Consider the following 17918-nt stretch of genomic DNA (forward strand, 5'->3'; position numbering starts at 1 on the left):
TCGCTTAACCGACTGAGCCACCCAGGCGCCCTAAAATAAAGTCTTTTAAAAAAATATTTGAATTTCACATAGCGGCAAAAATAAGAGTAAGCATAGATCTTGATCAGAAAGAATTCAGGTTTTAGTGAGTTCACTATCAGCATTAGATGAACGAAGCCATCAGATGGGTCCTGGACCCTGATCACCTTCAGAGTTGACGGGCATCCAGGTCATAAGAGGCCCTTGCTTGGAGGTCAGTTTGAGGCATTAAAAAAATGAGTTCCAGAGGAAGAGTTTCCGTATCTCTTCCTTGGACCGCTCCAAAGAGTTTCAAAAACACCTAATAACCACTAATCTCTCTCTCTCATTGGTGGTTGCAGTTCCCAGTGGCCCAAAAAGTCAAATCCTCTCATCAGTTGGACCGCATTTTTCTTATGATTCTCAATTGGCGAAGGCCGGTTTGAGTCACGTCCTGAGCTTTGGACATGACCCTGTGAATGTGGCCTTGTTTGCCTCTGAGTTGGCAGCATGAACCCAGTTTCCACCAACAGGGCTGTACAGCTCAGCCATGGTCCACTCCCAAGGTGGATCCCCACCTCGGGCCCAGGCCTCCCAAACAGACCCGTGAGGCACAGGTGTGCCCCCTCAGTGCCCGCTATGAGGGTTGAACCCCACTTCCTCATTGGTAGCAGGTTCTGAGTGACGTTAGCAAAATCCCAACTCTTAGTAAAGGCACCAGTCTGAAGGCAACGCTTTCCATCTTCTCTCTCCCACAGGGTCCAGTAGCATCAGCTGCATCAGCATTGTCTGTCCTCTCCCCGGGGCCTGGCCTTCTTCCACCCCCTCCTCCTCCCCCTCCCCCCGGGCCACCTCCACTCTTTGAGAATGAAGGCAAAAGAGAGGAGTCCTCCCCTTCACGCTCTGCTCTATTTGCCCAACTTAACCAAGGAGAAGGAATTACGAAAGGTGAGAAAACTGGACCTTGATGCTGTCTCCCTCTGGCTCCAGGCACACAGATCCCCCAGAGCCCACAGTGCGTCATTCCATCCCCATCCCCAACACACGGGGAGCTGCTGTTGGGAAAGCAGAAGCCTGCAATGTTCTTCATCTTGAGGCAGATGGGCTCCGTGGGCTGTTGCGTGGACCAGCAAGAAGAACTCAGAGACTCTGGGTTCTAAGTGGACCACTGCACCGCATCACCACTTAAGCCTCTGATGCTCCAGCACCATCTACAACCAAGGCATTCAGACTGAGTGAAATAAAATGACAAACAATCGTACCTCTGTCCTCAAGCAGTATACAGGCTTGCCAAATAATTATATCACTGAAGTACTTTTGTCCTCACCAAGAACAGTTTTTTCTTTAAATCATGCAGCATTTAAAACATATCAGGATGTACATGCATTCTAAACAATAAGGTTGATGAAAATGCATTTGTGTTTTAGACAGGTAATAGGAGTTATTGTATAGTTGTCCTTGTGCACTGGGCTAGGAGCTAAGAGCCCCAAATTCTAAATTTTTCTCTGGCTCCACCTGGCTGGGCTGTCCCCTTATCTGCAAAGTAAGGGAATGGATTCATAACCCTAAAGTCGATTCCTTACTCTGACATATACTCGCTGGGATGCCATGTCCTTGTAAGCTATGCCTGGGGAATGATTTTGCCACGAGAAAAGAAGTAAATCATGTGGTCCTTTTTGGCCAGGTGCTTTGCTTTTTGTAGAATTTTTATCCATCATCTTATCTCCTTAAAGAAGAGGTTTCTCCAGCTTAAAAAATGTTTACAGTGCTTCTGATTAACACTAAATTTATAAGGTCTCAGACTCTGCCTATTACTAACCTTGAGAGATTAATTATCAAAATTTCTTGTGCTGTTTACATCACATTGATCTAAGAAGTTAGGGACATTTCCCTTTGCATAAAATACAAAGACACGTGGTTGTGTGTTACCTTCCCAGGGCTCCGGCACGTCACAGATGACCAGAAGACATACAAGAATCCCAGCCTACGGACTCAAGGAGGACAAACTCCATCTCCTACCAAAAGCTACACTCCAGGCCCCAGGGCTCCCCAGTCTCATCCTCCTCAGAAGCATGCTCCTGTGTTCGAGCTGGAAGGAAAGAAATGGAGAATAGTGAGTGAAGCCCTTTAATCTTTATTCCCGACACACTCCAGTGAAAGGTCGTTGCTAAACCGTTGACTAAGGTCGAAGGGTTACTGAGGCTAAACCTTTTACCAAGGTCTTCTGGGTTTCTGAGTGAAGTGACAAAGACACAAGCCGCTGGCTAGAGTAGAAGCCAGGACATTTCTGAATGTTCCGTCAACTTTTTGTTGTTGTTGTTTTTCACTTACTGCTCGTGCATCGTTTTCCTCAACATTTTAAAATTATTTTTTTAAACTGTGGTAAAATCACAGCACATAACATTTGCCATCTTCACATCTAAGTGTATGTAATGACCCATGGGCATGAAGTGCATTCACCCTGCTGTGCGGCCATCAGCCCATCCTTCCAGAGAACTCTTCCATCTTGTAAAACTGGAACCCTGTGCCCCTCAGATAACCTCTCCCCGTTCCCCCCGCCCCAGCCCCAGCATCCACCTTTCTACTTGCTGTCTCTACTTGACCACTCTTTCCATAAACTTTTTTTTTTTTTTAAGATTTATTTATTTATTTGAGAGAGCGAGAATGAGAGAGTACATGAGACGGGGGAGAGTCAGAGGCAGAAGCAGACTCCCCGTGGAGCAGGGAGCCCGATGCGGGACTCGATCCTGGGACTCCAGGATCATGACCTGAGCCGAAGGCATTCGCTTAACTGACTGAGCCACCCAGGCGCCCCTTACCATAAACTTTTAATCTGTGCCCCATTCTGGTTGTAGGATGTTCTATCCCTCTGACAGAGGCACTAACGTAACCTACCACGCCACCCAGCACTTGCAACCTCTGTGTGAACAGGACAAAGACCCTTCAAATGTACATGAAAGCTGGTGCCTCCTGCCAGTCCAGAGCTTCCCCAGAGGTGGAGGACCAAAGTCCCCGGAAAGGTTGTCTTGGGCTGACAGTACACATGGACTTACACCACTGTTGTCACCAGCCTATTTGCCCACAGCGTTAAGTCCAGATTCAGGAGACAGACTTAACGGAAAGCTCCCATACCCACCCACCAGCCCGGGTGCCTGATATTTGACTGTTGGCAAATGGACCCTGACCCGCTTCCAGGCAGTGGCTCCATCCATTTCCATCATTACAATAATAGAGGAAGACCTGGGGTTTGGTCTGTAAAAAAAGGTGGTTTGGAAAGAACATATTGAAAAGCTGTATTGAATGTTGAACCCTGTCGTAATTTCAGCCTGCGATGGGCTCCATCCACTTGCACATCCTGAGATTCAATATTTGCATGTGTTTTAATTCTAGGAGTACCAAGAGGACAGGAATGACCTGGTGATTTCAGAGACGGAACTGAAACAAGTGGCTTACATTTTCAAATGCAACAAGTCCACTCTACGGATGAAAGGAAAAATCAATTCCATTACAATTGGTACAGCAGAACCGGGGCCCTGTGGTTACTATGACCAGTTGTTGTGCATAAACATGCTATGTGGGTTTAATGGAGCTTTGCTTTGTTTTGTTTTTCCTAGACAACTGTAAGAAGTTTGGCCTCGTGTTTGACAACGTGGTAGGCATTGTGGAAGTGATCAATTCCAAGGATATTCAAATGCAAGTAAGGGGCCTTTTCTTTCTTTCCTGTCTTTCTTTCTAAAGATTTTATTTATTTACTTGCAAGTGAGTCGGGGGAGGGGCAGGGAGAGAGAATCTTAAGCAGACTCTCTGCTGAGCACAAACCCAATGCAGGGCTCTTTCTCACGACCCTGAGATCACGACCTGAGCCGAAACCAAGAGTTGGACACTCAACCGACTGAGCCACCCCGGTGCCCCCATATAAGTGGCCTTTTCAGCCAAGCCCTCTGCCCACTTTGCAGCTTTGCTCAGACCATCCAGCTGCCTGCACGGGGCCAGCCATGTTCACCTGGAGAACTCCTCTTCCCTTTCCTTCAGACACAGCTCTGTCATCACTCCTCTCTTGGATGGTGTTAATTCTTCCTTTTCAATCCTTATAACACATCCTATCTGGCATTGCAATCGCCGTTTACCATGCCTGTTTTCAGGGGCACATAATTAGTCTTTACGGCCCCAGAAACTCGCACAGCACTTACACACGGTAGGTCTCCAGTAAATGTTTGGTGAGGTGGTGATTGGGAGGCATCAACTAATGAATGAACACAGATGCTAAGAGATTCTCCCAACCTAACAGCACCATCCCGAAGAGAATTTTCTTTGTTCAGGCAGCATTGGTTCTGAGTAAGGAGGAGGAAGAGTTTCCGAAGTCAGTGAGATAATCAGACCAACAACCTGGAAAGTAGGATTGGAATTGAATTTGCAAACTAGGAAAAAAACATGCACTCCTTTAGTTAATTTTGATTTAACCCAATTGGATTTTACAATATGCCAAAAGCTAAAGGACCTCCTGCCTTTGGCCAGTTACAACTTCCACCTTTGATTACACTCTCTTCATATTTTTTTTTTTTTTAAGATTTCTTTTAAGTAATCTCTATACCTAACGTGGGACTCGAACTCACAACCCCGAGATCCAGAGTCACATGCTCTACCCACTGAGTCAGCCAGGCACTCCTCTCTTCAAATTTTTAATTAACCCCTATGATCCCATGTTTCCTGATAATGTTTGTTAACATTGGATTCTGGTGGGTTGTTTTTTTTTTTTTTAATTTTTTTTTTTAAAGATTTTATTTATTTATTTGACAGAGAGATAGAGAGCACAAGTAGGCAGAGTGGCAGGCAGAGGGAGAGGGAGAAGCAGGCTTCCCGTGGAGCAGGGACCCGGATGCGGGGCTCAATCCCAGGACCCTGGATCATGACCTGAGCCGAAGGCAGACGCTTAACAACTGAGCCACCCAGGTGCCCCTGGATTCTGGTTTTATAGATCTTTGTCTCCTGTTTTACTGGGCTTTTTCCTGCCATCACTTTTAATTAGAGTACATCCGAATGGACATTTTACATTTCTCTCACTGCTATTTAAGACGTTGGTTTTGTGTGTGTCCGGTTAATGCAAAGAGCCCTGCACGGGGCACCCGAGCCCTGGGCACAAGCCCCGGCTCCGTCCTCACCCGCAGCGCACACTTGGGCGGTTGGCTTCACCTCTGACTCCGAGGTCCCTGCCCTGAAATGCAAGGTTAGCTGGGGAATTCTAAGTCCTCCATAGCCCAGATTCCAAATATTCGTGCCACATAGGCTCTGTGGGTACGTGTATCTCTTCCACATTCCAGTTCCGTATTTTCTCTGCAGTGCGTCTGTGTAAATCCCTTTCCCCCTCGAATCATTCTGCTTCCACTGCTTCACAAATTCCATTCCTGGATAGAGAACCACATTAGGAGAGAGCAGCCAAGCAACTCCTCCCAGGCAGTTACTAGATTGTTGTCTTCACCGTGTAAACGGGAAACGCGACCAGCCTCGGATCTTACTTTAGGTTCTAAAATGTGAGTCATAGCATAGAGCACGCACTCGATCATTCCTTTGCCAGATGTTTACTGAGCACGTCTGATATGCCCGGTACTGTTCCCAGCTCTGCAAATATCAGTAAGGAAATGAGACAAAAATCCTTGCCCTCATGAAGCTTGTATTCTGTAATACCACCTTCCAATTTAGCATTTCTGACAGCCACATTTCTCCATTTATTGAATAATGTTGCCTCTCCCAGAGTATTGTGCATGAAAATTTTAAGGAAGTCACTCATCATCAGAAGTCCAATTCCTCAAGGAGAAATATGGCTCATATAAACCTAATAATGAGGCCACAATTTCTGAAGAACTCTTTTTGGATAGTGGAAGTTCCTACATAAAGATCCAGGCTTTCTCCCTTTTCACATTATTTTTAACCAACCCCCCCCACCCAAAGTCACGGAAATAATATTCTATGACTGAGGTGAGAACACATATTTAGCCAGGTGAAAAATATCCTGGAAATAATCTAATCTAATATACCCCCTCTTACTGTTAGAGAGTTTATTCCAAACTTCCTTTTATTCTTACAGAAATGGGATTGGGTAGCACTGATGAAACCATCTATAAGGAGTTAGCATTTTTTAATTTTTTATTTTTTTTAAGATTTTATTTATTTGAGAGAGAGAATGAGAGACAGAGAGCACGAGAGGGAAGAGGGTCAGAGGGAGAAGCAGACCCCCCGCTGAGCACGGAGCCCGATGTGGGACTCGATCCCGGGACTCCAGGATCATGACCTGAACCGAAGGCAGTCGCTTAACCAACTGAGCCACCCAGGGGCCCAGGAGTTAGCATTTTTTTTAAGATTTATTTATTTATTTGAGAGAGTGAGGGAGAGAATGAGTGCATGCAGGAGCAGGGGGAAGGGCAGAGAGAGAAGGAAGGAGAAAATCTCAAGCAGACTCCCTGCTGAGCTTAGATCCTGAGATCATGACCTGAGCTGAAATCAAGAGCTAGACGCTTAACCGACTGAGCCACCCAGGTGCCCTAGGAGTTAGCATTTTTCAATAAAAATACATCATGTTCAAAATTAAAAACCAGTTGAATTAAGTATAAAACATGAAGCTATAGAAAATGGGAAGAAAACAGTTTTAAATATTCATCAAATTTCTGGAGGGAGACATAATTCTAAATTGAGAAGTAATAGAAATTATCCAAAAAGATATGTCTACTTAAAAATTTTAAACTTCTGAATTTTACACAAAAATAGTTACCATGTAACCATTTTTAAAAGTGATTTAGAAAGAAGGGCACCTGGGTGGCTCAGTTGGTTAAGTGTTCAGCTCTTGGTTTGGGCTCAGATCACGATCTTCGGATCGTGAGATTAAGCTTCACATCAGTGTCGGGCTCCACGCTGGGTGTGGAGCCTGCTTAAAATTTTCCCTCTCCCTCCGCTCCTCCCGCCCCTCACTTGCACGTTCTCTCTCTAAAAAAGAAATAAATAAAATAACTGTAGTTTTATGTATAAAAATGACTGTAGTTATATAATAAAAATAGGTAGATCTCAAAAGCAGCATTGAGCAATGAAGACACATGACAGAATGGCAGGCACTAGAAAATGTGTCCCTTTATATAAAGATTGAAAACATGCAAAACAATACACACGTTAAATATACTTGTGAGGACCTGAAACTAATATCACACCGTATGTTAACTAACTGCAATTTAAATAAAAACTTAAAAAGAAAGAAATACACTTATGAGGGCGCCAGGTCACCCGACTCGGGGATAGTCCTGGTGTAAATGGTCAGCACAAAATTCAGAAGAGTGGTTTCATCTAGGGAGGGAGAAGAGAGTGAGTGAGGTGCTGGATGGTACAGAGAGGACTTCAACCATGCTATAAGATTATAGTCCTTAAAAAAAAGGCCACTAAGCCAAAATGTTAAACTCTGATAAAGCTGTTTGACATATATATGTTTACGTATTTTTTATATTTTCTATGTTTCTATGTTTGAAATACATCCTAATTTTTTTAAGGATATGACATGTGTTCTAAAAATAATGTAGAAGAATATACCGTGGTTATCTGTCCAAAAGGGATAGAAACCTGACAGCAGGGTTCAGAGATGAGAGAGACATTTTATTGAATACTTTTCAAGCTTTTGGATTTTCAAACCAAGTGAATGTCATTACCTATTTAAAACATTTAATACATTGTTTCAAAAGGGCCTGCACACAATAGAAATCAGTGGTTCCCCCAGGAGTGAGGACAGGTATTGACTGTAAGTGGGCACTAGGAGTGATGGAAATATTCTAGAACTGAAATGATAGTTGCACAGTTCTGTAAACCTACTAAATATCATTAAATTGTGCACTTAGAACAAGTGAATTTTAGGGGTGCCTGGGTGGCTCAGTCGGTTAAGCATCTGCCTTCGGCTTAGGTCATGATCCCAGGGGCCTGGGATGGAGCCCCTCCTCATAGTCAGGCTCCATGCTCAGTGGGGAGTCTGCTTCTGCCTCTGCCTCTCCCCCTACCCCCTCGCCCTGCCCCCTGCTCCTACGTGCTTGCTCCCTCTCAAAGAAATAAAATCTTTAAGAAAAAAAAAAAGGTGAATTTTATGTTTGCAGATTTTACCTCAATTACTTAAAAAAAAGACTGAAAGGAAGAAAGGGGCATGCACCAAAGTTCATATAATTTGGGCCAGTAATTCTGTTTTTGGCAAACTACCCTCAAAAAAGAGTACACATTATGAGGGAGAGAAGAGACCTAAATATAACATTGAAATTTTTTAAATTGTTATAGAGAAATAGGGGCGCCTGGCTGGCTCAGTCAGTGGAGTGTGCAACTCTTGATCTCAGGGTTGTGGGTTCGAGCCCCACATTGGGTGTAGAGATTACTTAAAAATAAAATCTAAAAAAAATTTTTCTAAAAGATTTATTTATTGATTGATTTGACACAGAGAGAGAGGGAGCACAAGCAGGGGGAAGTGCAGAGGGAGAGGGAGAAGCAGGCTCCCCGCTGAGCAGGGAGCCCAGGACCCTGGGATCATGACCTGAGCCAAGAAGGCAGACGCTTAACTGACTGAGCCACCCAGGCGCCCCTAAAAAAACTTTTTATAGAGAAACAAATTTATGAAAAACCTAACTAATCCAGAAATGCATTAAATGCTAGAGCACTGGCTTGGGCAGGATCTCACATCACCTGTCACTGAGTAGAGGAGATACTCTTTGGCCCAGTTCTCTTGATAAGAAACCATCTCTGTTCTCAGCGCGGTCCCAGACCACCAGGGGAAATGAGCACGTAGACAATCGAGTCTAATGCAGCGTTGACCAAAACGCTGTGGAAAAGGACCCATTCTTACCATATCAAGGCAATGTTTTTTGTTTGTTTGTTTGTTTGTTTGTTTTTAAAGATTTTATTTATTTATTTGAGAGAGAGAGAGAAACAGCATGAGAGGGGATAGGGTCAGAGGGAGAAGCAGGCTCCCCACTGAGCTGGGAGCCTGATGTGGGACTCGATCCCAGGACTCCAGGATCATGACCTGAGCCGAAGGCAGTCGCTTAACCAACTGAGCCACCCAGGTGCCCATTTAAGGTCTACTGTTGCTTTTTCAGACTTTTAGATATGTGGCGTATTGAAGCGTTTTTAATATAGCATAGCAATATATAAATATAAGTAAACTGTATTAGTGTCATGCACTTGCCTCACGTGTCCCCATTCTGCCTCACAAACAAATCACTGAGGATCCACTGACAAACTGACAGTTTACCCTTTCTCCCGTCTTGCCTCACTCCCTGTACCGTCCTGGGCAGCGTATAGATGTTCTTCATCACTCTAAGATAAACAAATCTAGAAATTACCAAAACATTACTGCTGACACGTTCTTGAAATATAGATATATGTATTATTACTATTGTAGGGTATCTATGGCAAAGCCTTGTGCTTACCTGACCTTGAACTACCTCTGCTTTTTTTTTTCTTTCTTTTTTTTTTTGGCACTGGGGCTCATTTCTAACTCAGTGTCCAGTTTCTATGGAGAGAGGAGAAAACAGAGAAGTGTGGTGACCTGGCTAGACTCCCCCTAAGGAATTCTTTACATCGTCTGCACCATCAACAGGAGTTGCCCCTTGGGTTTGCAATCCAGCCTTTTCTTCAGGGTGAAAGAGGAGATGTCTTTATCATTTCAATTACCATTACAAGAAGGAAAATCATAGAGTTGTAATATGGTCACTGGGGGAACAGTCTGCCCCTATAGAGATTTGGGGGCTAGGGAGAATGTCTGAAACCTGTTAAAAGAGAAATTTGAAACTGAGCAGAATTTTTATAGCACTTAGATATTTGTAAACAATATAAAGAATCACCTCCTCTTGTGTATGGTCCTATTCATGCAGTGAGTAGCCTGAACCAAGTCCCCACTCTTGGCTCCTGGAATTAATACATTTCAAAATACCTAGACACTCATTGTCTTACTCAAGCTTCCCATTCAGCCAGTGAGATTGTTATCTAGCAAAAGATTTACATGAAAAGAATTGTAGTGTTTCTTATTTAGGTGCAAGAAAAAATCTACTCAATTACAGAATAATGTATTTACTCTGAAATGACAATATTAGCATTTGTTTTAACCCAAGATTCACAGACTTGTCAGAACTAAAATTTTAAGGAAATAAAAGCAAATGCGTCTTGTTACTTTTATCCGTGAAATCAAATCTATGTTTCAAATCCACTAGAGGGTTGTGAGACTTTTTCTGAACACTTAGTTGCTGTTTTCACATTAATCCCTTTATTTGGTCTCAGGAAAAGAGACCCTGAGGCTTGAGAATCCCTTTGTGTGGTCCTTTCATTCTGTCCCCAAATGACACCCACCGGTTCAGCCTGCCGACGTTGCTGCTAACCAGCCTGACCCAGCTCTTCCTAAAGCTGGGGGAAGCCCATGGATGGGGCTTTATTCGTCATTTTTATTTATGTGGGTGCCAGGCTGTTCTCTTGTCTATTTCAGGTAATGGGGAAAGTGCCAACAATTTCCATTAATAAGACAGAAGGCTGTCACATATACCTCAGTGAAGATGCGCTGGACTGCGAGATCGTGAGTGCCAAATCGTCTGAAATGAATGTCCTTGTTCCTCAGGATGGTGATTATGTAAGTACCTTTTAAAAGCCAGTGAAGAATTTTTCTTGAGCCTGCCTTCATAACATTCGACGAGACTGATTCATTAACTCCCAACCTAGGAGCTTCATTTGCGGAATAATCCACAGGCAGGAGAGGAATTCAGAGAGTTGCTTTGCGTCTTGCTCCTCCTCTGTTGGTTTCTTGGCTGTGCGCATTCCTCGAAGGGTGATTCTCTGGGCCGTTTACTAATAATTTACCTTCAGGGGCTAGCTTTTATCAAACAGTGCCTCATGCATCTGAGTTCATGGTATTTAGGGCTAAATATTGTCCTTTGCTGTGGTGGAGGCAAGCAGAAAGGAGGGAGAAATGCTTTGGGGGGGAAAGTGGGAGGCGGGGGTGGGGGTGACGCTAAGTGGACCTGTTTCTGTAGGTATACTTCTGTCAGGGGTTCTCAAACTCAGCAGGAGGATCCGCCCAGAAGCTCCATGAAAATGCCAGCTCCCGGGGCGCCTGGGTGGCTCAGTCGTTAAGCGTTAAGCGTCTGCCTTCGGCTCAGGTCATGATCCCAGGGTCCTGGGATGGAGCCCCGCATCGGGCTCCCTGCTCCACGGGAAGCCTGCTTCTCCCTCTCCCACTCCCCCTGCTTGTGTTCCCTCTCTGGCTGTCTCTCTCTCTGTCAAATAAATAAATAAAATCTAAAAAAAAAAACAAAAACAAAAAACTTTAAAAATTTTTAAATAAATAAATAAATAAATAAATAAAAGAAAAAAGAAAATGCCAGCTCCCAGAGCCTGCGCCTGGAGGTTGGATTCGGGAGGCTTCGGGCGGGGTCTGGGGAATCTGTATTTTAATGGGCGTCTCGGGTGATGTCGTCAGCTCATCCAGCCCTTCCGAGACACCCAAAGTGATTCAGCCACCATTTGTTTTCTATGCCTCCTCTCCCCCAACAAAGCAGCTTTTTTTTTTTTTTTAAGATTGTATTTATTTGACAGAGAGAGACAGAAGGAGAGGGAACACAAGCAGGGGGAGGGGCAGAGGGAGAAGCAGGCTTCCTGTGGAGCAGGGAGCCTGATGCAGGGCTTGATGCCAGGACCCTGGGATCGTGACCAGAGCCAAAGGCAGACGCTTAACAACTGAGCCACCCAGGCGCCCCAACAAAGCAGCTTCTAAGAGAAGCATGCAGATATCCTCACACATTGCAAAAGAAGTCCAAAGGAATACATTTTCTGCATCGCGCCTTGTGGCGGACTTGCAGCTCTAGCTCTTTGAAAGCAAGTTGCTGCTTCCTACTCGTTGTCGCTTCTTGGAAGTACAGATAAATCCAGAGATGATTCCCTCTGATTCTAACTGTGCAAGGGGACAGTGAACCAGGGGAGGATGGGAGAAGTAACCTCGAAGGCGCCCCATTAGCCTGTGGGCCAGTCACCAGCCCCGTCCTTAGGCAGACAGCAACCGTGCTCGAATGTTCTCCTCTCGCCGGTCAGTAAATTCTTCAGCACCGCCCAGCCACGTGCTACAGAATGCAGCCTAGAATCCTTCATGTAAGGCTGAAAAACAAAAGTCTGCCAGCACCGGACTGCTAGCTGTTTGGCTAGCCTAACCCCGAGCTTGAGAAGAGCCCTCTCGCGTTCTCTACCTAAAGCTACTGAGGAGCTAAAGCTGATACAGAACACCTTCCAGCCGGAGAGCCAAAAATTAGGGGGGTCCCTGGCCTTTGCAGCTGGTCCAGCAGAAGGCTCATCTGCATGGGAGCTGGATCTGCTAAGAAAAGCAGTGGGTCTGGATCAGCGTTCCAGACTAATTCGGCTAGCGTCCCTGGGCGTGGTCCCAGGCATCTGTACTTGTCAAAGCTTCTCAGGTGATTCCACTGTGGAGCCAAGCTTGAGATCCACTGACCTAAGGCGTGAGTATAGGTCGGAACCCGAGCTTTTGTGCTGAAGGAGCCTTCCCCCTATCGGCAGGTTATCTTGTGCCCTCATTCCATGGTCCTCTTAGTACATTTTCTAGTGAGCGGTAGTAGGGAGCAGGCAAAGGTCCTGCCATGGACATTGTAATCTGGGATCGGATGGTGGGGATGATTCATCCTGAAGGAAGTCCATTACCCAGAGAAGAATGTCATCATGTGACTATCACTTCACTCCCCCAAAAAAAGATGTGGAACGGCTATATATAGTACGGTTAACTATCAAAGAGATACCTTCACTCTGGAGCATTCTCTACCTGGCCTGGTACTTGAGAGCAAGCACCAAGCCTTGTTTACTTCCAGAAGAGGCAGGTGGATCCCACATCTAAGAAGATATGTACTCGTGTGTGGGTTCCACTGAAAGATGGTATCTCATTGATGGAGGAGCGGGGCACCGGCTTATCAGACACTTGGTGCTCCAGCCATGCTTTGTGCACACAACGTCCCGGGAGGGCACCGAAGCCAGGGCCAAAGCGGACTGCCTCTCCCCTTCCTTGTCGAGCCTTTTCTGAAATGACTGCAGAATCACTTTCTGGGGAAAAGGAGAGATTCCAAACTACTTTTTTTTTTTTAAAGATTTTATTTATTTATTTGACAGAGAAAGACACAGTGAGAGAGGGAACACAAGCAGGGGGAGTGGGAGAGGGAGAAGCAGACTCCCTGCCGAGCAGGGAGCCCGATGCAGGACTCGATCCCGGGAATCCAGGATCATGACCTGAGCCGAAGGCAGTCGCTTAACCAACTGAGCCATCCAGGCGCCCTTCCAAACTACTTTTATTTTGGCTCCATCCCCCTGCCCTCCCCCTCCTCCGACAACCCCCCCCCCCCGTGGTGCACGCACGTGTATCTCCCAATGGGAGGAGTAGGTGACAGGATGCAAAGTAACACATTGATATATGACCCAAAGCACATCTTCATAGCTCATCAAAGAGTATACAGAGAACGCCGGGGCCAAGCCTTTCTACTCGGTGTGACTAGGGATCCGCAGCCTCAGTGCCCCCTCGGAACTTGTTGGAAATGCAGATCATCATTCTCTTCCCCAGATCTACGGAATCAGAACCTGCATTTTAACAGGCTCCCCGGGTGATCCTGTGCAAGTTTGCGTGTGGTGGTGAATGGGTAGAGAGGCTGTCTGGCTTGAAGTCTGGCTGCCCTGCTTACAGCGATACCATCTTCAGCCAGCTGTTCGACCTCTCAGACCTGCGTCCTGTAGATGGCATCTCAAGAACACCCGGCTCCTAGGGCTGTAGACTAACGGAGTCCACATATATCTAGTACTTAGAAGACTGCCTGGTTCTTAGTAGGTTCTAGTTTTAATGATGATGCTAGCAGATAGTTACAGAACCTACACACAATTATGCAGGTCTCCACGGGACCCAGAAGACCTCTCCACAACACAGGTTTGGGTTCCATAAAATGTCTTTCTCTGCCATGACACTGATCAGCCTTCCATCTGTTTAAGTAACTTTGTTCTTCTGCATTTTTCCAGAGAGAATTTCCTGTTCCAGAACAGTTCAAGACAGCCTGGGATGGATCCAAGTTGGTCACTGAACCTGCAGAAATTATGGGCTAACCTCCAGAGAGACCAAACCCCCTGACCTGAATCCATCAAAAAAAAAAAAAAAAAAAAAAGGCAGCATTAAACACCTAGAAGTGGCAGTAACATGTACGGCTTTAGTTTTGGCCTTCAACAATTCTGTGTTCTAGAAACAGCATCATTTCTGGCATGCCTTCGTGGGCATTTTGAAGTATTTAACGTGTCTTCATGATTTGCCTTTGTGTGTGATTTGAGTTCCACCTGATGACTTGTGAGCATTACACATTTAAAGGGGGGTAAAAATAGTATTCTGTTCCCCTAATATCATTAACACGATAGCTGATAGGTAAAAATACTGCATGATTCAATTTGACACTTATGTTTAATTGCTAGTTGGAAAATAAAACCTCTGAGAATCTAAGATGTACATTTTTACCTTTAGGCAATTTCTATGTGATGTAGTAGTAGTAGTTATGCTCTGAAAAATCTAACTTTTTTTTTCCCCATTTTTACCAAATGTTCACATTTATCAGCACGGATACATTGTCAGCATGAATACATATTTCAAACAATTTTTTACAAAACATAAGAAAATTCCATTGACGATATCCAATTACTTGGTCCTTAGAAGACTTGTATTCTTTACAGTTACTAAAAACTACAAGTAGATTCTAATGATTTATCTTAAAACATTCTTCTGCCATGTCACATGGAAAACTTTTACTTCTCTACAGAAAGATTTTTATGCCAAAAGATTGGTGGGAGGAAGCAGATGTATGTAGTACCTCGCAATTTTGCTTGAAGATCAAGCTCAATTTTTTGTTTCCCAATTTTGAACCTGCTGAATATCAGATGCGTTGTAAATTATGTCATTAATGTTGTACTATAGACTTTTCTTTCTCACTTGCCAGACTTCTAACCGGTCTCCAAAAAAAAAAAAAAATGAACGTTAAAAAGCCATAGCTGTAATACTTCTTCCAAAACCTGAAGGATTGTTTGTTGGTTTGACTTGCTGCTCCTATTTTGTAGTATTGAAGAGTACATGCTTTTTCAACATAAGAGAAACTATGATACTCCTTTGTATCTTTTCAGTACACAGTGCTGAAAAATCTGCAACTTCTTGGATCACATATAATGCATTCTAGTATAATGCTTGCAGACCCAATACAAGCATATATATCGTGCCTACTATAGCCTTTGGAATACGTCATTTCCGTTTTTTAAATATCTTCTATATCCATATAGTATTCAAATTACTAATGCTCATGTACCAAGGTTTTGCTATAAAAGTTTTGTTCATATGAATAATGTGGCTTTAGTAAATATCTTTTTTTTCAACTGTAAACTTATTCTGAAATAAAGTAAAATTCTAATTGTTTAAATACTGTGATGAATTCTGGTTGTTAAAATTATTTTTTTCTGCTTTGATTTGCCCCTCGATCATATATCAGATATGTTACATTCAGGAAAGACAGCTGAGTCCTCCTGGTTGGTTTGGAGAATGTATCCAGCATGCCATCAGCTTCCCAGAAGAATAGCTTCTTCAAGACAGATATCAGATAAAGCCATCTGCAGTTGGTATGACTGTCAGTCAGAAAATTCTAGAATCCAGTTGCATAATTCAAGTCCTCTTCACTGAGAAAACCCCTTCATAGATCTTCATTAATGTAAATATCCCAGAAAATAAATTTAGTTATTAATAGGATACGATAATACATACACTATGTATTTACATGTATAATATAAATAAAAATAATTTTTATAATAAATTTGTAAATAAATTTCTGGAAGAAAAAATTGTAAGTGGGAAGAAAAGACTCTAAAAAGGACATGCTACATACCCATTAAATAGTAATAATTTTATATTGAAAAAGTTCACTCAAAATTCTTAGACTCTGTCGACTGGCCTTGGGCTTGTACCAGATTTTCAAAATGCTTCACCACAGACACTGAAAATCTGGACTTGAGGTTCAATTATTTTATCAGCCCTGGGTCCTTAAGTCACCTACTGGTTTTATGAATTTGTTGAAAAAGCGGGGAAAAATAACAACTTTGGCAACGTATAGGGAAATGATTACCCAGACAATGCTGCATTTGCAATATGCTGTCCTTCTTGCACATTATGAAATTCCAAAGTTACCAATGCAGTGACCTAAAAAATATTGTCAAAGGGGTAAGAAATCCATATGAGCAGAATTGCATGTCATGTACATTCACTAAACATCAAAACAAAACTGTCAGAACACTGAGTGCCAAGGGTCTCCTGTATCTTTCTGCTTTGCAGTGTTACAAAGTATCACTTTGTAGGATCGAATGATAAAATAATCCAGAATCTGTTGTTTTGAAAACCCTTTCCTTGATAATACAGCTTCCACTAAATAATCTGTTACCGGTAGTTTTCCTTTGACATACAAGATGTCTTAAAATGAAGGATGTGTACTAACCACTTACCTACAGAAATTCTTTCTAGAACTGATAGGAAATATATACAGTTTTATTCATCTATTTTTTCGTTCATTGAAAATGTTTACTTCAACTACTTAAAGTCTAGATGAGTTTATCTAAAGAATCCTTTCATTTTATTTATTTTTTTTTAAGATTTTATTTATTTATTTGAGACAGAATGAGAGAGAGAGAGCACATGAGAGGGGGGAGGGTCAGAGGGAGAAGCAGGCTCCCTGACGAGCAGGGAGCCCGATGCGGGACTCGATCCAGGGACTCCAGGATCATGACCTGAGCCGAAGGCAGTTGCTCAACCAACTGAGCCACCCAGGTGCCCAAGAATCCCTTCATTTTAAAGACAGAGCTGAAGTCTAGTGATATTAGTAACTTGCATAAAGCAACCAATTAGAGGTAAAGCAAGGACTAGAACACACACACATCCCACCCCTTTTTGTAACTACTGTAATTGTAGTAGAATGTTTCTGAAACTCTCAAAGGACATAAATCCAGTGGCTTTCTGTCATTCCTCATCCACTGAGATTGTGGACACTGTCGTTTCCCTGTTAAACTCTATCTGATCTTGTGATACACAGTAAACTTCTCTGGCTCCTCTCCCTTCTTTTTCTCCCCCCTGTCAAATGCTCATTCGTCTCCCTTAACTTAGTCTATCACTCTTACGTAGATGACTGCCAGATCCACATCCCCAGCCTGAATCCATCTCCCTGGAGTCTTAACTCCCACTTGCCCAGAGAGTATTTCTACCTGCCTGTCCCACTTGCATTCCACATATCAAAAATGAATACACATTTGCCATACATATCCGTATTTTCCTCATCTGCCTTCCTAGCTGCAGTCAATTGTCATCATAGATCTACAACCAGACATTTCCCTTGATGGGAACCGCTGAAAGAGAACCAGATCTGGAAGGAACCATGGTTTAGTCTTAAACATGTTTAATTCAGGATATCTTTGTGACATTTAGTTGGAAATGAAGAGTACGCAGTTGGACATGGGTCTTTTCCATTGCCTCTGATGTGAAATCTTTAGGAAGCATTTCTAAGTTTCATATTCCAAGAATGACTTTCATTAAACATGTTCATTTCAAAACAATTATTTTTAAACCATTGGCACTTTCTGTACCATTTCAGATACAGATACAACTTAAGGGCTTTAATTGTTTCAACTGAGACAACTTGATTTAATAGCATTCACAGACTTCTTTGGCTAGTTTAGCCACAGCAATGTTTCTGTATATGATGCAGCTTATATCTGTGCTGCAAGTGAAAAGTAACCCAGCTCAAATTAACCAGGGATAATCCGTCCAGATTTCTCCAAATGGTTTTAGTTCTTCTACTGTTTGTTTAGTGCCTTGGCAGAGAATA

The 17918-nt window shown here is 43.3% G+C and overlaps 1 protein-coding gene across 1 annotated transcript in view; it reads left to right on the top strand.

Annotated features, from left to right (window-relative positions):
• The window catches only part of CAP2 (cyclase associated actin cytoskeleton regulatory protein 2), a 138578-nt gene extending 123090 nt beyond the window's left edge, over positions 1 to 15488 (top strand). The window contains exons 8-13 of the mRNA XM_034985731.1: positions 756 to 945; positions 1935 to 2110; positions 3388 to 3511; positions 3612 to 3694; positions 10484 to 10624; positions 14047 to 15488. Of these exons, the coding sequence (XP_034841622.1) occupies positions 756 to 945; positions 1935 to 2110; positions 3388 to 3511; positions 3612 to 3694; positions 10484 to 10624; positions 14047 to 14130 (798 nt within the window). The 3' untranslated portion in view covers positions 14131 to 15488. The remainder of the gene's footprint in view (positions 1 to 755; positions 946 to 1934; positions 2111 to 3387; positions 3512 to 3611; positions 3695 to 10483; positions 10625 to 14046) is intronic.
• Positions 15489 to 17918: the final 2430 nt, after the last annotated feature.

This window comes from Mirounga leonina, unplaced genomic scaffold (genome assembly GCF_011800145.1).
Source record: "Mirounga leonina isolate KUSES-001 unplaced genomic scaffold, KU_Mleo_1.0 Mir_366, whole genome shotgun sequence".
Classification (NCBI taxonomy): Eukaryota; Metazoa; Chordata; class Mammalia; order Carnivora; family Phocidae; genus Mirounga; species Mirounga leonina.